This window comes from Crinia signifera, chromosome 1 (assembly GCF_055691185.1).
Source record: "Crinia signifera chromosome 1, ASM5569118v1, whole genome shotgun sequence".
NCBI classification, from domain to species: Eukaryota; Metazoa; Chordata; class Amphibia; order Anura; family Myobatrachidae; genus Crinia; species Crinia signifera.
The window spans coordinates 53,807,176-53,825,953 of NC_139217.1; the positions used below are offsets into that span (position 1 = coordinate 53,807,176).

General features: G+C 43.7%; 1 protein-coding gene across 2 annotated transcripts in view; it reads left to right on the plus strand.

Moving 5' to 3' along the window:
• The window catches only part of ACOX3 (acyl-CoA oxidase 3, pristanoyl), a 97,848-nt gene that overhangs the window by 28,042 nt on the left and 51,028 nt on the right, over positions 1-18,778 (plus strand). For both annotated transcript variants that reach the window (XM_083152345.1, XM_083152264.1), the window contains exons 8-10: positions 14,407-14,503; positions 17,123-17,305; positions 18,138-18,260. In XM_083152345.1, the coding sequence (XP_083008471.1) occupies positions 14,407-14,503; positions 17,123-17,305; positions 18,138-18,260 (403 nt within the window). The remainder of the gene's footprint in view (positions 1-14,406; positions 14,504-17,122; positions 17,306-18,137; positions 18,261-18,778) is intronic.

Here is an 18,778-nt window from a genome sequence, read left to right on the forward strand (position 1 = left end):
TGCAGGATCGCAGGATCTGGGTCAGAGACCGATGCCACGGAGAAGCTTTCATGCAGACCGTGGAATCTTTTCAGGAGGAGCAGTGGATGGCCCACTTCAGGATGTCACGTGCTACCTTCTATTATATCTTGGATCTACTTGGACCAGTCCTGACTATGCAGACCACCCACTACCGTCGGCCCATCAGCCCAATGCGGAGATTAGCCATTGCCATTTGGTGGTATGCTACCCCTGGGGAGTACCGCACAATCTCCTGTTTGTTTGGAGTCGGTATTGCCACTGTCTGCAGGATCATTTACCAGGTGACACAGGCCTTTGTGGATACCCTGTACCAGCGGTTCATCTGTTTGCCGGAAGGACAGCGCCTTGATGACACCATCCAAGGCTTCCAGAGGCGTGGTTACCCGCAGTGTGCAGGTGCTATAGATGGGACCCATATCCCCATCATTGCTCCCCGTGACAACCCTGCGGACTACTATAACAGGAAGGGGTGGCATTCTATTATACTTCAGGCTGTTGTGGACCACCAATACTGGTATGTACATATTTACAGTTTCCATATTAGGAACCTTTGTAAATGAATTTTAATAGCTCTCACGATTAAAAATATTTTTTTCCCCCATTTAGTTTTACAGATGTCTTTATTGGCTGGCCTGGGCGTGCACACGATGCTAGAGTGTTTGCTAACTCTCAGCTGTATGAGATTGGTGAGGACAAGCGTGGGGGATGGCTTTTCCCTAGACAGGTAAAAATATATTGTACACATTTTTTTTCTCTGATGGACCAGACTTGCCTGCCTGTTCCTCTCCATGCATGATTGCTATCACCTGTGGTAATACCCTTTTTTTTAAACATTTACAATTAGCTCATCGCAGGTGATTGCAATCTTGCAAGGACAGGTTCAGGTGTGATGGGCCCATGTTTTTTATTCTACTGTGGTTTAGACGTGTGTGGTTTAGACGTGTAATATTTCTTTATAGTAACTATACACTTAAGGCTGCTTTGTGTAAATAGTGACAATCGCTATTTTTTTTTTTTTAGAAATCGATTTTCATAGAAGAAGTAGAGATCCCGGTCCACATAATTGGGGATGCTGCTTACCCTCTACTACATTGGCTCATGAAGGGATACACACAAAATGTTGAGTTGTTCACGGAAAAGATAACCTACACCCACACCCTAAGTTCTGCTCGTATGGTAGTGGAAAATGCCTTTGGCCGGTTAAAAGGACGTTGGCGCTGCCTGATGAAGAGGAACGATGTGGACCTACAGTTGATGCCCCACGTAGTTGCAACCTGCTGTATTCTACATAACATTTGTGAAATACAAAAGGACCACTTTCTTCCAGAGTGGAATGTGCAGGACACAGGGGGCAATCCTGAAGCAGCAGATTATGAGGGGGAGCATGTTGGCAGTGCAGAAAGAATCAGGGCCACCATTGCAGCAAACCTTCCCTCAATGATTTTAAAAAAAAAACAGACAGAAATCTTCCAGTTGTTTGCTTTATAATGAAAATATGCATCAAACTGTACATACATTTCACATCTTGTTTATAGATGTTATTCATAATGAAAGACCAAGATATGAGAGTCCAACTGGGAATAGAGAACAATTGTAAAACTTTGTGCCCATACAGTTTAACGTCATAGGACACATTATAAAATAGAACTGTATGGTGACTGCTACTATATAGAGAATCACACAAATATTAAGCAATAAAGTGCAACCTTTCTAAAGACTATAAAAACATCAGTGCAACCTTTTGAAAGATTTGAAAAAAAAGTAAAGTGCAACATTTTGGAACAATATTTTAAGACTAAAAGTTGAAAACTTAGCTCAAATTCCGGTACACGGAAAACTCTGGGGACTCTAGGATTGACGGGTCACTACTAGCAGCACTATTGCCAAAGTTATAATTGGGCCCTCTGTATTCTGGTGTCAGCTGGTTTGGTTGGGTGTTAGTAGATGTGGCAGGATTGAAACTGACACCTCTATTGTAATGATCATATGGGTTGGGTGGGTAGTTAGGTGGGTGGTGGGGATGTGGTGCAGGTTGTGTGAAAAAACCGCCAAATGTACGTTCTAAAAAGGACATTTGCCTATCTTGCATTGCCAGCAATTGAGACATAAATGTTTAATATTCTCTACCACCTGGATGGCAGAGAATATATAGGGCGCTGGTTGAGATGAGTTGGTATTGCTGAGCTGCTCAACACCGGGGGATGGTAAGTCCCCTGTATATCAGAAACTGATGAGAAAAGACGAAAATTGGTGGTGGAGCGCTAATTTTATAAAAATGGTTGACCAATTGGGTATTACAGTATTAATATTTAATATAACACATCAATAAAAAACATAACAATACGATCACATATAATAAAAAAGATAAAAAATATTGTATAATTACTATGACCGTGTCCACCTCTACAAAGGCCTGGGTGTGAATACAAATTAAAGTCTCACTTGTTCCTAGTGTTGCCCTCTCATAAGATGAATTGCTGGATAGCGGGTGTCCATATACCTGTTTGCAGCCTGATGATATAGAGCTCCCCTCGTGAGGAAAGATGGCACACGTCTCACGGAATGGAGGGCTGCAAGATGTTATCAGGTGGTGGTGTCCCTTTTGAGAGTCCAGTACTTGATGAGATTGGAGGGCTGGTACAAGTGGGAGTTGAAATCACAAGATTTGTAATCCACAGGTAGTGTAGAGGATATTCGCCTAACGCGTTTCGTCATCCACAGATGGCTTTGTCAAAGGCATGCTGTTGTCTGGGTCAGCATGGGGTTTTATACTGTCATACAGGAAACATTACATTTGACCTCTAAATGAGGTACCCAATTGGTCATTAAAAAACATTCAAAAAACCGCTATATTATCTCTTTTGCGGACAGTTTGGATAGAGCAGGAGGCAATCTAACAAATGTATTATCTTATATATACATATTCCACATGAGAATACCATTTTAAAGATCGTTTTTTGTATACTTTTTGTTCCACATCCGGTTGCTGGAACGCACACTGCGTGCAGCTTCCGGTCTGTGGAACGCATAATAGGGAAAAAAACACATTGGTGGACAGTGTGTGCTTTCTGCTATATGCAGAGGGAGATCGTTTGTATTTACAGTTCCACATCCGGTAGCTGAAACGCACGTTGCGTACAGCTTCCGGTATGTGGAGCGCATAATGGGAGATTGCATTGGTGGACAGTGCGTTTCCTCTGTTACGTGCAGAGGAAAAAAATCCGGATGTGATGTAACAAATGTCCGGCGTGTAGTATCGTCACCCGACTTCCTGGTTTGATTGTCGGTCTGTGGGACGCATAGGTCTCAGTCAGACTTCCGGGTGTTACACATAGATGTTTCACCGCAACTTGGGGCTTTTTTTCTTTTACAGGTATTTCTATAACAGTCAGTTTTAATCATATGGATAATTTAAACACATATTCAGTGTCTCCGTTTAGTAGTGGTATTTTGAGCATAGAGAAAAAGGGGCTTAGACAGAGTGGGGAGAAAAATACGAGGTTATTATATCTTGTTGTTGTATTGTTGTCATGGCAACTTCCATACGCATCAGTATACAGAAAAAAAGAGTAAAAGAGGTAACATAAATACATATATAAATACAGAATTTAGTTTTGTGAGATATAAGATGTTCTTCTAATGAATATCTGATTAAATGGGTAAGAGTCTTAGAGAAACCACATTTTGATACATACGTTTTATAAACTGAAAAAACGATAGGTTATCCCAATAGGGCACATTAATATTCAGAAAGTTTTATATTTTTGTTTTGTTTTTATTTTTTGTTTTTTATTTTTATTTATATATTACTTGTTATTCAATTTCTGGTTTTAGAGGCATACATTCAATTCCACTTGGTCATTCAGACCTTCAGGGTGAATGGAATTCAATGTATGCATCCAATAAATTTCTTGTCTAGAGAGGGTGTTGAAGCGATCACCCCCTCTTTTTGTATTCTTGACGTGCTCCAGACCAACAATTCTCAAACACTTGGGATCACTGTTGTGATGAGAAATATAGTGTCTTGAGACACTATGGTTACTTTTTTATTTATTATATTCCTCCGATGTTCGAGGAATCTGGTCTTCATAGACCTAGTGGTTCGGCCCACGTATTTCAGGTTGCAGGAACATGTTAGTAAATATATAACAAATGTGGTATCACAGTTGATGAAAGAACTAATTTCACACAATTTGTTATCAGCTGTCATTATGTGTTTTGTTTTGAATGTGTTGACACGTGATGCATTTCGTTTTGTTGCATTTAAAACAACCCTGAATTGATGTAGTCAGGTCATTAAGCCAGTTCTTTTTCTCTGAACTGGTTCCCTTATAGAAACTTGGTGCTAAGATGTTTTTTATGGTTCTGTTTCTTTTGAAAATAAAGTTTGGTCTCTTGGGGAGATGTTCCCTAAGTATGGGATCACACCTCAGTAAGTTAAAATTTTTGTTTATAATAGTTTTTATTTGTTCTGTATCTCTGTTGTAAGTGGAAATAAAGGAAAATTCCCTATTTCCTTCGTCTGGGTTCTTGTTTATTTTAGTTTTTCTCTTTTTGGGAGATAGTAATTCCTTTCTGTCAGTCAATTTTGCATCATTACAGACCCTCTGGACTAAATGTTCCGGATATCCTTGGTCTAAAGTCAATACAAACTCATATTTGCATTATTACAGCGCACACTACCCCCCCTGGAAGCAAAATATCCCTCGAGGACAGTTCCTAAGATTGCGGAGGAACTGTTCAGATCTAAATAAATACAATGAACAAAGTATTCAGATGACCAGGTCTTTTCTAGACCAAGGATATCCGGAACATTTAGTCCAGAGGGCCTGTAATGATGCAAAATTGACTGACAGAAAGGAATTACTATCTCCCAAAAAGAGAAAAACTAAAATAAACAAGAACCCAGACGAAGGAAATAGGGAATTTTCCTTTATTTCCACTTACAACAGAGATACAGAACAAATAAAAACTATTATAAACAAAAATTTTAACTTACTGAGGTGTGATCCCATACTTAGGGAACATCTCCCCAAGAGACCAAACTTTATTTTCAAAAGAAACAGAACCATAAAAAACATCTTAGCACCAAGTTTCTATAAGGGAACCAGTTCAGAGAAAAAGAACTGGCTTAATGACCTGACTACATCAATTCAGGGTTGTTTTAAATGCAACAAAACGAAATGCATCACGTGTCAACACATTCAAAACAAAACACATAATGACAGCTGATAACAAATTGTGTGAAATTAGTTCTTTCATCAACTGTGATACCACATTTGTTATATATTTACTAACATGTTCCTGCAACCTGAAATACGTGGGCCGAACCACTAGGTCTATGAAGACCAGATTCCTCGAACATCGGAGGAATATAATAAATAAAAAAGTAACCATAGTGTCTCAAGACACTATATTTCTCATCACAACAGTGATCCCAAGTGTTTGAGAATTGTTGGTCTGGAGCACGTCAAGAATACAAAAAGAGGGGGTGATCGCTTCAACACCCTCTCTAGACAAGAAATTTATTGGATGCATACATTGAATTCCATTCACCCTGAAGGTCTGAATGACCAAGTGGAATTGAATGTATGCCTCTAAAACCAGAAATTGAATAACAAGTAATATATAAATAAAAATAAAAAACAAAAAATAAAAACAAAACAAAAATATAAAACTTTCTGAATATTAATGTGCCCTATTGGGATAACCTATCGTTTTTTCAGTTTATAAAACGTATGTATCAAAATGTGGTTTCTCTAAGACTCTTACCCATTTAATCAGATATTCATTAGAAGAACATCTTATATCTCACAAAACTAAATTCTGTATTTATATATGTATTTATGTTACCTCTTTTACTCTTTTTTTCTGTATACTGATGCGTATGGAAGTTGCCATGACAACAATACAACAACAAGATATAATAACCTCGTATTTTTCTCCCCACTCTGTCTAAGCCCCTTTTTCTCTATGCTCAAAATACCACTACTAAACGGAGACACTGAATATGTGTTTAAATTATCCATATGATTAAAACTGACTGTTATAGAAATACCTGTAAAAGAAAAAAAGCCCCAAGTTGCGGGGAAACATCTATGTGTAACACCCGGAAGTCTGACTGAGACCTATGCGTCCCACAGACCGACAATCAAACCAGGAAGTCGGGTGACGATACTACACGCCGGACATTTGTTACATCACATCCGGATTTTTTTCCTCTGCACGTAACAGAGGAAACGCACTGTCCACCAATGCAATCTCCCATTATGCGCTCCACATACCGGAAGCTGTATGAACGTGCGTTTCAGCTACCGGATGTGGAACTGTAAATACAAACGATCTCCCTCTGCATATAGCAGAAAGCACACACTGTCCACCAATGTGTTTTTTTCCCTATTATGCGTTCCACAGACCGGAAGCTGCACGCAGTGTGCGTTCCAGCAACCGGATGTGGAACAAAAAGTATACAAAAAACGATCTTTAAAATGGTATTCTCATGTGGAATATGTATATATAAGATAATACATTTGTTAGATTGCCTCCTGCTCTATCCAAACTGTCCGCAAAAGAGATAATATAGCGGTTTTTTGAATGTTTTTTAATGACCAATTGGGTACCTCATTTAGAGGTCAAATGTAATGTTTCCTGTATGACAGTATAAAACCCCATGCTGACCCAGACAACAGCATGCCTTTGACAAAGCCATCTGTGGATGACGAAACGCGTTAGGCGAATATCCTCTACACTACCTGTGGATTACAAATCTTGTGATTTCAACTCCCACTTGGACCAGCCCTCCAATCTCATCAAGTACTGGACTCTCAAAAGGGACACCACCACCTGATAACATCTTGCAGCCCTCCATTCCGTGAGACGTGTGCCATCTTTCCTCACGAGGGGAGCTCTATATCATCAGGCTGCAAACAGGTATATGGACACCCGCTATCCAGCAATTCATCTTATGAGAGGGCAACACTAGGAACAAGTGAGACTTTAATTTGTATTCACACCCAGGCCTTTGTAGAGGTGGACACTGTCATAGTAATTATACAATATTTTTTATCTTTTTAATTATATGTGATCGTATTGTCATGTTTTTTTATTGATGTGTTATATTAAATATTAATACTGTAATACCCAATTGGTCAACCATTTTTATAAAATTAGCGCTCCACCACCAATTTTCTTCAATTGAGACATAAATGCCTGCTGTTTCTGTCTCTCAGCTTCCAAATATTTGTCCATGCGAGCATCCTCCTTTGCTTGGACATCAGTATCCAATTGGCGTAGATGGTCCACTATCACCGATGTCATCGCTTTAGCCGCTAGTTCAGACCGATTAAGCTTTTTCTTTTTGGCAGGAACGCTGTACACTGTAATTTAAAAAAAAAATTAACATTATACTTCCATGTTAAGTGTTATATAATAAACAGCAGTATTGTTTGCCAAAATGTGCTAGTGGCCTTCTTCCACCTGCATGCTAGCAACATACTGCAACAGATATTGGGCCTCATCCCGCCCTAACCCCACGTTGGTTGTTTTTACTATGTGAAATGGGTGTAAATATATAGAATGTCTACTTACAATTAGAACGTAATGGAGTGCTTCGATTGGGGAGCGTCGTCTGACTGTTTTCTTCCACAACATCATCTGTGGCTGCTTGGACGCTGTCAGAATGCATGGAAGCATCCATCATATTCTCTGCTGCACCATCATCGCCAAACAGCAGCGGCGAAGCCGGGCTCATGTGTGCTGACATCTACGTGGCTTCAGAAGGTGTTGAGACTGGCGGGGACAGCTGGGAAGCCTGGGTAGTCGGTACATCATGGCTGTCCTGGCTGTTGTCCGTCTGGCTGCAATGGGGTGCTATGGAGGAGGACAGGGCTACAGGGTTGCAGAGTGCCGTGTTTCCAAAAGCACTGTAGCACAGGTCATAGTGCACCCCATCGGGCCTAGCTGCACCACTTTTCTTGCGCTTCTGGTCATTCACTTTGCAGAACTGCTTCCGCAGAGATTTTAATTTATTTACAACCTGCTGTTGGGTGCGATGAATACCTCTGGATGCCAGCAATTCTGCAATATTGCGATACACCACTGCATCCCGAACGGTGCCGGTCATTTGCCGCCGAATCTCCTCATCTGCCCTGATTTGCAGGAGCTCACGTACCTCCTTGTCAGACCAGTTGGATGGGTACTCTTTACCTAGAACGGCGCCCGTCGCGGGCATCGCGGGTACATTTATGTGTACCCACGACGCGACCGACGCGATGACCGCGATTTCCCATTGAAACCCATGTTAAACATGGAAATCGTGTCGGTCGCGTCGCGGCCGGCCATAAATGTACCCGCGATGCCCACGACGCGATGCTCCCGATTTCCCATAGGAATCAATGTTAAAAGGCGCGATGGACCCGATTTTACTGTTAAATGGCTCAATGGACCCGATTTGGCCATAGGAATCAATGTTAAATGGGCCACAGAGCCCATTAACCCTTAAATGTCCCCCCCAATTTTTAACGCCACCCCACGATCCACGTGAACCCGAAGCGTGGCGAGCGCAGCGAGCCCGCGAGGGGTGGCGGTACGCGTCCTCCGACCTTTTCATGCCCTACTATCCACTAGGGCGTGGAGTGAGAATATAATAGTGTGGCGAGCGCAGCGAGCCACCGAGCCCGAAGCGTGGCGAGCGGACGCGGATACCTTCACAGTTATACGCGTCCCCTCGCGGGCTTCACAGGTGTCCGTGGCGACGCCGACACCTGTGAAGCCCGCGAGGGGACGCGTCTACCTGTGAAGGTATCCGCGTCCCCTCGCGGGGCTCGCTGCGCTCGCCACGCTTCGGGCTCGGTGGCTCGCTGCGCTCGCCACACTATTATATTCTCACTCCACGCCCTAGTGGATAGTAGGGCATGAAAAGGTCGGAGGACGCGTACCGCCGCCGCTCGCCACGCTTCGGGTTCACGTGGATCGTGGGGTGGCGTTAAAAATTGGGGGGGACATTTAAGGGTTAATGGGCTCTGGGGCCCATTTAACATTGATTCCTATGGCCAAATCGGGTCCATTGAGCCATTTAACAGTAAAATCGCGGTCAATCAGCCTTTTTAACATTGTTCCCTATGGAAAAATCGCAGTCATCGCGGGCATCGCGGCCATCCCGATTTACCCGCGATTCCCGCGATGACCGCGATTTTTACCCCCGACGACCGCGATTTCAATCGCTGGCGCCCTTCTAGGTAAAGAGTACCGTTGGATGTATTGGACATGATGGCTCAGATCAGGCTTGGGGTCAGCCAAAGTGGAAAACACTGCACAGGCAGTGTGTGCTGCAGCAGATAAGACTGTGGAGTGTGCTTGTAGCGTGGTAGCGCGGTAACGCTGCTGCTGCTGCGCTGCTACATGCGCCCTGTGCGGGTCTCCAGCTGATGGCATCATCTGCCAGAGCCGCAGAAGCTCCAATCAGCTCTTTGCGCCCCTCTACCCACCAAATAACCCGGATAATGGCCGTTTACACTGCCCTGAGCCCCGGATAAGCCCCGTGTCCGACCCTGAACATTTGCCGGGACAGATTCCCGGGGAACAGTACCCGTGTTATTTTTTTTCAGCCCATTTACACCATGCCCTGCCCCGGACTGGAGCGGCAATATCCCGGGTCCAAACTCTGGTGTAAAAGGGGTATTAGTGTCCCTGTCACCTGTTTGTGAGTGCATGGAAACGTGAATTTAACATGTAAACGCAGAGCCTGCACTGATTTATAATAATCCGTATTTGAATTTAGGGCGTTACTGGCAAACACTGTTTTATTTTTAGACTATTGTTTATGGAAAATCCGGTTTTAATGAACATCTGCATGAACTAATGTAAAATAATTTTAAAAAGAACCGTTTATATTATTGCTTTGAATTCTGTTTCAGAAGTTCACAACCGGGAGACAAGTACCGTAGTCAAATGTTGTGTTAAGCGACCGTAACCTCACTTCTCATTGTTTACGGGAACTTCAGGTATCCATTCCCTAACACAAAAGATCTCTCCTCGGGTGGTTAAACATCGTTTATCCGCGGCTTAGCAAATTTTGGTGGTCATACAAATATTTATAGCTGAAGTAAATATTCTGCAAAGTTTGCAGCACGGATGCTAAGATGGAACAAATGGATCGTTTTTTACTAGAAGTGAAAGCTGAAAATCTCGAGGCGCGGAGCCAACTGTTTTATATCGAACTGTACATACACTTGGCTGAGCTTTCCTTTCTTTTGTACTCTTTAACATAGAATTGGTTTGTATTGGAGAAAGGATTTTGTAGCCATTTATGGTAATCCTCGTTATCTACATTTTGTTTATCCTTCGGAGGCTGCTAGTGAAGGATTGGACATCTACCACCTTCCACTCGGCGGTGTGGATCATTCGGTTGAATAGGTCGACCACTTCTAAAGCTCTGTAACACCCCTTTCACACCAGAAAATGCAGGGACTTACCCGGGAATGCAGTCCAAGGCTCAAGCAGGGACATGGTCCCTTCACACCGGCCTAGTGTGTGGGGGCAGCGGCTTCCAGTCTGCGGGGATCCGGTCATCGGCAGCTGGGTGCTTGTATCGCTATTTGCCGGGCAGCGGGACGGAAAGCGCTGCTGAATTTGAAAACATTTTGAAAAGACTGGCTAGACGCTGATTGGCTGAGAGATTCCGGACAGTCTTTTAAATATGTTTTTAAATCCAGCAGAGCTTCCCACCCGCTGCCTGGCAAATATCGCTACAAGCGCCCAGACGTTGCTGACCGCTGCCCGGGTTAGTTCCATTCACACCAGCCAGTAACCCGGGCTGCTCGCGGGAGCAATCCTACTAGCTAACAGGGTTGAAATTCCAGCAAATTTTGGCTGGAGTGGAAGGGGTATAACTGAGACAGGCTGATCAAGGCCTTTGCTGATGTCACAGACCCTCCCTGAAAATACCAGGGTATGTCTGCATTTTTCAGACGCTCCCAGAAATCGGCAGGTGTCCACCCCCAAACACAGACTTCATATCCATCCATTGCGAGGGAATTGAGATATATTCGTTATTTCTGTCGCTATTTTGGCTTGCATGCTACAATCCGTAGGCATTTGCAGTCATTCGATAATCAGACGGACTGTGAATTTGCACATCATCAATCAACTCTGAATCGGACTCTTTGTCATTGAACCACTTCTTTTGGATATGTGGCTATCTGCAGAGGCTATGCAAAAAGCTCACGTTACCACAATTCATTGGTCCCATATTGAAGACCCAAACATAAAACAATAGTAATGATAAATTAATTACAAAATAATAAAATGTGACGTGGGTAAAATACACTGTTCAATTCTGCAATGGTTAACCCTACAATTTTTTTTTTTTTTTTTTTTTTTATTATTTTGCTACTAGGACGCATTTCTCAGATCATCCATAACCAATTGTTCAATAAAGCATAGGATGTTTATATAGGTCAAAAAGCTAAAATCGCAAAGCTTAACATGTCAGTTACTCCTTTTCAAACATACAGTAAATTCACTGATCTGTATAAAACACATTGCTGACCTGATTTACTGCCAACCAGTTGCACGGCACATTTTACATTTCCAGGGAAGCTTAATGATCTGTGTTCCCAGCAACAGCAAGATGCACTGGCACCATACATAACACTGTCCATCCGCACTGCGTGATGCAATGGATGACAGCACAATACATCATTGCCCAGTGCATTTAATATGCATGCCATCTTTCCTTGGGTCATCCCATTGGACATGCAGCACTCCCAACAGAATGACCCATTGGAGTGTGCAATCGTGGGTACCCACTGATCAATGTGGCCCATATATCATTCAAATTTGCATCGGAATGATATCATGTTCTATTAATTGCCTAGTGTAGTGAAGGAAAACTTTGGCTCTCCAGCTGTTGTTGAACTACACATCCCAGAATGCTCTGCTACAGTTTTTCTATTTGGCCATGCAGGGCATGTTAGGATTTGTAGTTCAACAACAGCTGGAGTGCCAAGGTTTTCCTTCACTGACCTAGTGTGTACAGATAGCAGAAAAAAAGACGTAATAATGCCACTTTATAGGTCATTGGTACGACCTTATCTGGAATACTGTGTCCAGTTCTGGAGACCATATCTTCAGAAGGATATAAATACATTGGAGAGTGTACAAAGAAGGGCAACAAAAATGGTGCATGGCCTACATCACAAAACTTACCTGGATAGACTAAAAGATCTCAACATGTATAGTTTGGAGCAGAGAAGGGAAAGGGGGGACATGATAGAAATCTTCAAATATATCAAGGGTTTTAACATAGTACAGGTGGGAAATTTTCTTCAAAGGAAAACAAGTAATAAAACACGAGGACATGCACTGAAACTGGAGGGAGGGAGGTTCAGGGGAAATGTTAGAAAGAATCACTTCACAGAAAGGGTAGTGGATAAGTGGAATAGCCTCCCATCAGAGGTGGTAGAGGCTAACACAGTAGAACAATTTAAACATGCTTGGGATAGGCATATGAATATCCTTACAAAGAAATAAGGATTAAAAAGGGTTGAGATTACCTGAAGGATAAAAAAAGGGGGCAGACTAGATGGGCCAAATGGTTCTTATCTGCCGTCAAATTCTATGTTTCTATGATAGTGGTAGATGCTCAAATTAGTTTAGTAATACCACTCAGGTGCATGCAAGGGAGGGGTTAATACTGAGTAAGTAACAAGACATTGGTTCCCCCAGCACACTGAATAGTATTAGTAACCAATCTTGAACACTACATGATAATAGAATTCAGAGATATTGGTTACATATACCTGCGCAGGTGTATGACATGCCCCCAAGCCACGTCAGTGTGTACCTGGCCTTAATCATTGCAACCTGACTCTTTTGTTTGTTAAATTTTGCACTGTTCCAGTTCCTATTAATGGACAAAACCATGTGCACTGCAGTGGTATCCGGACTGATCATAGACTGACTCATGATAGACAGCCATATGGTCGACGGTCACAAGGTCGACATGGTTTAAAGGTCGACACACATTAGGTCGACATGAAAAAGGTCGACAGGCCGTATTTTATGCCCTACCATCCACTAGGGCGTGGAGGGAGAATAAAATAGTGTGCCGAGCGTAGCGAGCCATGCGAGGGGATGCGCTACACTTACACAGTGTCCATGTCGACCTATGTTGACATAGACTTCCTAAAAACATTAAAACCGCAATTCGACCTTTTTCCATGATGACCTTTTCAATGTCGACATTTTGACCATGTCGACCTTTAGACCCTGTCGACCAGGGGTTAAAGTGAGGGGGAACTGAGTTCCACCACCTCTAATGGTAGGGGGAACTAGTTCCACCTCCTGCATTACACAGTAATTCCAACAGAAAAGACTGTCCCAGCCGCTTTCTTCTCTGGCACAGCGTATGTGATTTCAAGCTGTCACAAGGTACTATTGGTGTCGGCATTATGTGTAAGGGGCTGTACTACTATGCACATTGTGTATAAGCAACGCTACTTTGCTGCATACATGTAAACAGAGTACTACTGTGCAGCACAACATGCAAAAGTGAGTAAGGGGCACTACATGTGGTGTAATGAGAATGAGATTGTGCTACTGTGTAAAATAATTTAAATTGGGGGTACAATTGTATGACCACTGTCCCTTCATAAATAATGGGAGGTAGGGCATAAATAAACTTATAGTTTGCAGGGGGTGCCAAATACCCTGACACTGGCCCAAGTTCGTCTAATTGGGGAGGGGGGGGGATTGGTCGATGGAAGGGAATATGAGTTCCACCACCTCTCCATGACCACTTTAAGCCCTGCTGTCGACCTTGTGACTGTCGACCATTAGGGGTCGACCATATGACTGTCTATCATGAGTCAGTCTATGTTTTATACCATAACCACTGCAGGTGGGGCAGATGTAACGTGCAGAGAGAGTTAGATTTGGGTGGGGTTTGTTCTTCAAACTGAAACTGATCTATATTGCAGTGTAAAAATATAGCAGCCAGTATTTACTCTGCACAGAAACATAACACCCAAATCTAACTCTCTCTGCACATGTTACATCAGCCCCACCTGCCGTGCACATGGCTCTGTCCATTAGAGAGTGAATTTGCCTTTACGAGTGAACCAGAATAACCCCCACAGATCTCCCTCCTCATTGTTTCTGAGTCCCCACATTAATAAGGTGCAACAGTGATAGCTTTGTACTGTAGGCAGGACATAGGAGCAGTGACTGTCACAGGCCTATCTGCACTATTACTCTATAACCTGTGTACAATGCAATGTCTATATACTGACTTTAGTATACAGTATGAAGTGTTTCTAATTAACTGCAGATGCAGTTTTCTTATGCTCATACTGTAGTTTATCCTTTTTATTCCTTTTTCTGCAGGTTTGCAATGTTTCACAATGTCCGCATCCCCCATGGAAACCTTCTAAACAGCAATGGTGATGTTACAGCCAGCGGGGATTACAGCAGCGTATACAAGGTACAGTGTAACCCCCTTCTCACAGACACTGCTGTGTGTCTGTGGATGTCTGGCTGGTAGTGGTCGGGGGATAGCGGCCCGACAGTCAGGAATCCGACAGGGGGGAAGCCGCTTGCAGGCTCACTGTGCTTGTCACAGGTTATATTCTCCCTCTATGGGGGTCCAGAAGGGAGAACAGCCCCTGTCGGGTATTTAACAGTCGGGATTCCGATGTTGATATACTGACCGTTGGAATCCCTGTTGTCAGGAGGTCAACCGGCACCCCTGCCAGTGACTATTGACTGTCCATCTACACACTGTAGATCTATCATCTGGAACCATGCTACAGTATATGGATGGATGGATATCCATCCATATACTGTACCATGGTTCCAGATGATAGATCTACAGTGTGTAGATGGACAGTCAATAGGTGTACCCCAAAAGGTCGACATGTTATAGGTCAACAGGGTCAAAAGGTTGACATGAAAAAATTCGACATGAGTTTTTTTTTATATTTTTTAACCGGTTTGTGCTTACTTCACCATCCATATCGGCATAAAGGGGCCGATTCTGGTTCTCTCGCAGTGAAGCGAAATCATCCCCTGCCCTTAAGGTTGGGGTTTACACAAACTGCGACTGTGTACAGCCGGGACGATTTGCAATGTCGCCGGCCCGTTCGCACGGACAGCTGCGGCCTGGGGGCGTATGTTAGCAGGCTTGAGTGTCGCCCATTGGAATGCCCAGTGTTTTATGGGCGTCCCCATGAAAATGCTGGGCGTTCCCATGGGAGTGCGGGCGGGACAAGGCGTGCCGTTGGCGGGCAGCTGGCCTCACATGCCCACCCTGTTTTTGTCCCGCTGCCCGCAAATATAAGTCAGTCTCCATTTACTTATATTTGCGAAGGCAGGAGAAATCATTCTATGGTCACCATCCATCAAATGATTTTCCCTGCTGCGGGCACATGCGAGGGATATGTCTTCATGACCCTGAAGCATGCGAGGGGATATGGCGGCAGGGGGGGGTCATGCATTCGCCGAGGCAGCGTTACAAGTGTAGTGAAGTACCGAGCCCGAACAATAGTGAGCGAAGCCATGCTTTCGACATTGACACCAAAAAAGTTGAAAACTCATGTCAACTTTTTCATGTGTCTATCTTTTTCATGTTGACCTAAAAATGACCCCGATGACCTATTGCATGTTGACCTTTTAACTGTCTGTCCAATAATACTGTAGCAAACCTTTTCTGTATATACTGATGGCAATGGAGCTTGCCCCGGGTCCCCGTCGCCACCGGTCCCCCTCGCCGCTCCCCCAAACCCTGCCCGTCTCCCTGAAGCCCTGCCCAGTCCCTATCGCCGGCGCTCCCCAGAGGAGAGGATCTGGCGGGCGCCGGCATTGAATGAGGCCGGCTCCATCTGCACTGTAGGTGTATTAACGTGGGGCGCCATTAGCCCTCTTTAATTCCCAAGTCAGTGATGTCCCACGTCTGACCTATCTGTGCCAGGATTTTATACTTTCTCTCCTTTTTTTCTCTTTATTTCCATTTGTCTTTTTTGACTTTTTCTTCTTGCTCTATCTTTCACTTAATGGGCGAGATGCAACAAAGTTAAAAAGCGCGGCATTTTCGGAGGTTTCGCCACGGGCCGCGTATGCACCAAGCCCGGAATGTGGTGGGCAACATGATTTTAAAATGAGCATTGCCCATAGAAGCCAATGGACTTCTATCACACTTCCCCTGCTGTGAAGGATCCAACAGGATCCCTCCCAGCATCCCCGGCAGCGCTCCGGTCACTGAACCGGAAGTCCTATCATCGCAGTACCGGGAGTACTCATCGGAAAGGACGGCTCTTGCCACAGAATTCCTTATGCATGCGGTGTTCGTAAACGCCGGTATACATGTGGAAGCTGGCGGCAAGCATCGCAACTTTTTTGTGATGGTTGCTGCATCTCACTCTTTATCTTTTTTTCTCTTTTCCTTGCTTTTTTCACTATGAAATTGTCGAAATTTTTCACTCGAGTGGGGCCTACACACGTATCGACGCGTGCCAGCAATCTGAGTGATGCTAGATCGCACACAGTGATGACCAGTGACGTGTAAGCGCTGTGTGCTGAGGCCAGTGTTTTCCGTTTAGAAGAAAGGCGATCTAACTAGATTTATACTGCACGCAGTATTAATCTAGATGGGCGATAGCGGTGCACCGGGCCCCGCATCGCTATAGCACATTCACATGGAGCAATCTAGTCAGGTCGCTTAGAAAATCTCTCCATATGTAGGCCCCATTAGTTAGTTATCATATATTAACTAAAGATAAAGGGTGAAATGTAATAGGATGAGAGATCCAGAAAGTGAGAGATTTGGTAAGAAATCTCCAATTCATTTAAAGCGGCAATCATTTACACTGCAAAATCATACTGGTTTTGCAGTGTAAATGATTGCCGCTTTAAATGAACTGGAGATTTCTTACCAAATCTCTCACTTTCTGAATCTCTCATCCTATTAAATTTCACCCAAAGTACCAACCAATCCGTTCCTAACTGTCTCACCAATGTAATGCAGAAGCTGATTGGCTGGTACTTTTACTTCTTACGATTTCTTTCTCTCTTATAATACATCTGTTTGCTGTTGGATTTCCCTCAGGACCCAAAGCAGCGTCTCGGTGCGTCTCTGGGGAGTCTGTCCAGTGGCAGGGTCGTAATCATAACGATGGTTATTGTGAACCTGAAACTAGCTGTGTCCATTGCCATCCGCTTCTCTGCAACACGTCGCCAGTTTGGACCCACCGAAAATGAGGAATTGCCTGTACTTGAATATCAGCTGCAGGTAAATGTGAACCAATGCCTGTTTATACCTGTAGCCCAGAGGTTCCTAAGCGTGGGCTTCACTGCACCCCAATGGGCCAGTTTTTAACTTTTGGGGTGTTTTAACTTCTGAACTGTTGGGGTGCCCTGAGGACCATGTTTGGGATCCTCTGCTGTAGATGTATGTTCTATGTGTGATATGGGTGGATGCTCTAATATAGGAGATTATTTTTTTTTTTTTTCTTTATGCATCCTTCTTTGGGATGTGCCTGGTTAGGGTATTGACACCCGAATGCTCAGCAATTTGTTCAAGGTGCAGATGTCCTAAGGTCCAAGTGATAATGTGGAGAGAGCCATTCAGCTTCTACTGTAATTTTCATGTTAAAAACTTTGGGTCTATGCCCTTGAAAGTCATATTAATTGTCTAAGATTTTCACCATTGATAATACAACTTTTTAGTCTAGTACAGTGGTGTCTAACTCATGGCCCTCCAGCTGTTGTGGAACTACACGTCCCAGCATGCCCTGCCACAGTTTTAATCCATTATATAAAATCTGTAGTAAGGGCATGCTGGGACGGATTTCGCAGCTTTGCGAGTCAACCAAACCCCGCCCACACGACCGCCAGTCCCCCTCCCCTTGCACGCCGAGTTTCCCCGCACGCAAGAGAATGGATGGTTTTTATAAACATCTATTCGCAGCCTTGCGTGAGAGGGCGAATGGATGTTTATTTATGGTTGTGCATTTATGGTGTATTTGCAAGGCCGTATTACCTGAGAAGCATCCTAATATCCATCACACACTGCACAGATTACACTTGTCCGCTAATAAACATGTTTTCTGTTCCATCTTCAGCAATGGCGACTGATCCCCTATCTGGCTGCTGCCTACGCTCTTGACTACTTCTCAAAAAGCTTTTTCATGAATTTGATTGAGCTACAAATTGGCATTTTCATGAAAGACAGGAGCCCGAGACAGGTAAGTTACTATAGACGTTCATAACCCTTATCCTGGGAATATTATGGTGATAATGCCGATATTCAGTCTAGAACCAGAAATAAATGTTTTGTTAGTAGAACGGTGGGGAAGTCTGAAACATGTACGGTCCTTATCCAGCCTGGGGTGGGTGGTAGGTAAGTGCACTGGTCCCAGAAGGTACAACAGATCATAGAATTGAGTATTATTAGCACCCAAAAGGATGCTCCAAATAGGAGGTACACTGCTAGATCACAACAAGAGTAAAGGCTTCTGGTGGTGCTCAACTAGAGTTACTGGATCTGGAATTGTTGGGGGACTGCATTGCCCTTATCATAGTGCATTGTAGATTTGTTTAGGATGGTGGGAATATCAGGTATTGTATGTACAAAGAAGATCTGTACAGTATAACTTATTGCTCAGAAGGACCTGACGTGGGATTGAAATCCTCCATATTAAAGGGACAAACACCTTAACCCTTCATGTGTGAAAGTGTGCCTGCATAAAAAAACAATTGGGGT